Raw genomic sequence first — 1995 nt, 5'->3', positions numbered from 1 at the left:
AATATATATACATACATACATACATACATACAGACATAAATACATACATATATATATATATATATATATATACCGTATCCCACAATACCTATGTATATACAAACTTTGAATTCATAAATTCGTATTGAGTTAAGAGATGAGCGGTCCCAGTCGACCAGAAGCGTAGTTACAATGTCATGGTCGTCCTACCTTCACACTTGGATTTTTATCGAGCTACACATATACCTAGCAATCAATACATACCCGAATGTACCAGAGCCCAGTAGATGCAACCTCTCATATTGGCTGGAGTGCCCGCAAGGGTGTTTATGTGCTAGTACTGACCTAGAGTTCATTTTATAAACTTGAAACAAGTTCTATCTCTAGTTTGCTAGTGTGGTATGCGCCTATATCTCTTATCTATTTAACATTCTGAGGGAGTGTACCGCCACTGACGATCAAGAAAAGACTATACTACGATTGAATATGAGGTATAACCCCGCAACCACACGAAACAGGGCGTCTTTACGCGTGAAACAAGGTCTTTCTACGAGTATATATATAAATACACATATAATAAAAGACTATACTTAATTTTTATAAATATAGACACATAGATATCCTTTTCAGGTACATACATCAGGATACAGCGAACACCAATCTGTTAATGGAATCCATTTTATACAAGAGCTGAACGTATTTACATATTTAAACCCTATTTATTCGATATATTAAATATGGGTCAAAAAACTAGGGAACAATTGACCTATTTTGCGAACTAATCGGACGAGCTAAGGTATGTATCTGAACACTGAACTTCAGTGCCTCGAATATGCACCCGTCGGTACAGCCATAGGGCCAGCAAGGTATAAACGTTGAGCTGGATCGTACATTTTTCAAAGCGTATACGCTTAACGCCAAACGTAATGATGTTGACAAGTCACATCACCGTTACACAGTGAGGAAATACATATGCGTTAAAATAAAATTATTAGTATTTTCATTTTAATTACACACGCGTTTTTTTTAAACGGGTTTCATCATACGAAACATTTCTGATTTCATGTTGGGCTTTGGAGTTGGGACTTTGGAGTTTGGCCTCTTTGGCTTTGGGCCTTTGGGCCACTTCGGCTGTTCTGGTGGGTATCACTTTGAAAGCAGCAAAGTAATTTGGGGTTTTTTTAAAATAAAAAACATAGTGATAAACAGTCATCAATTTCTATGCTGCTTTGTATTTGTAAGGGGCTCTCTAGACTCAACTGGACTCTGCACGTGCACCCCTCTATGGCATTTATCACAAAAAATAGGAGTATGCTTTCGGATACACAAGAGCTTTGTTATATATTTATACCATAAGTATATATTATATACGCAAGTTACATATAGACAAACATATCCTGAGTGAACGTTCTGATACACAGTCAACTATCCTGATACATACACTATGGTGCGCAAAAAGATAGACAGCCGAGTGCGTACACTCGTTGAGAACGGTGTCAAAACAGGACATCGGTCCTTTTTTGTCCTTGTAGGTGATCACGGGCGCAATCAGATAGTTAATCTACATTATATCCTGTCGAAAGCGACTGTTAAATCGAGACCATCGGTACTTTGGTGTTATAAGAAGGAACTGGGTTTCAGTAGTAATCGAAAGAAGCGTATGCGCCAGATTAAAACAAAGATAGCCAGGGGATTAGTGGACCCAGATACTGATGATCCGTTTGAGTTGTTTGTGTCGGCTACTGATATAAGGTATCGTTGTTTATGAGTATGTACCTAACGCGTTTGACATAATTGATGCTGTTTCTAGCGAACGACTGAAACAAGTCATAGAGTATCTAAATTGACCATTATCATACCACGCATAACTATACAGTGGGGGTAGAGACTGTACGTGTAAAAATGATGGCATTATATATATATATGTATATGTATATACATATATATATATATATATAAATAGTGTGTGTGAGTATATATCTATACATACGTATATAAATAAATAAGACGTGCATT

The 1995-nt window shown here is 36.8% G+C and overlaps 1 protein-coding gene across 1 annotated transcript; it reads left to right on the top strand.

The window, feature by feature from the left end:
• Window positions 1-1423: 1423 nt before the first annotated feature.
• Window positions 1424-1731, top strand: SARC_09803 (hypothetical protein; the record flags this gene model as incomplete). The annotated part of the gene is made up of 1 exon (XM_014296166.1): window positions 1424-1731. A coding segment is annotated over one exon (308 nt), but the record flags the coding sequence as incomplete, so codon positions are not given.
• Between the last annotated feature and the right edge of the window lie 264 nt (window positions 1732-1995).

Source organism: Sphaeroforma arctica, assembly GCF_001186125.1.
Source record: "Sphaeroforma arctica JP610 unplaced genomic scaffold supercont1.1049, whole genome shotgun sequence".
Lineage (NCBI taxonomy): Eukaryota > Ichthyosporea > Ichthyophonida > Sphaeroforma > Sphaeroforma arctica.
Note: the sequence above shows the minus strand (reverse complement) of the source record. Positions and strands in the feature narration are given on the sequence as shown.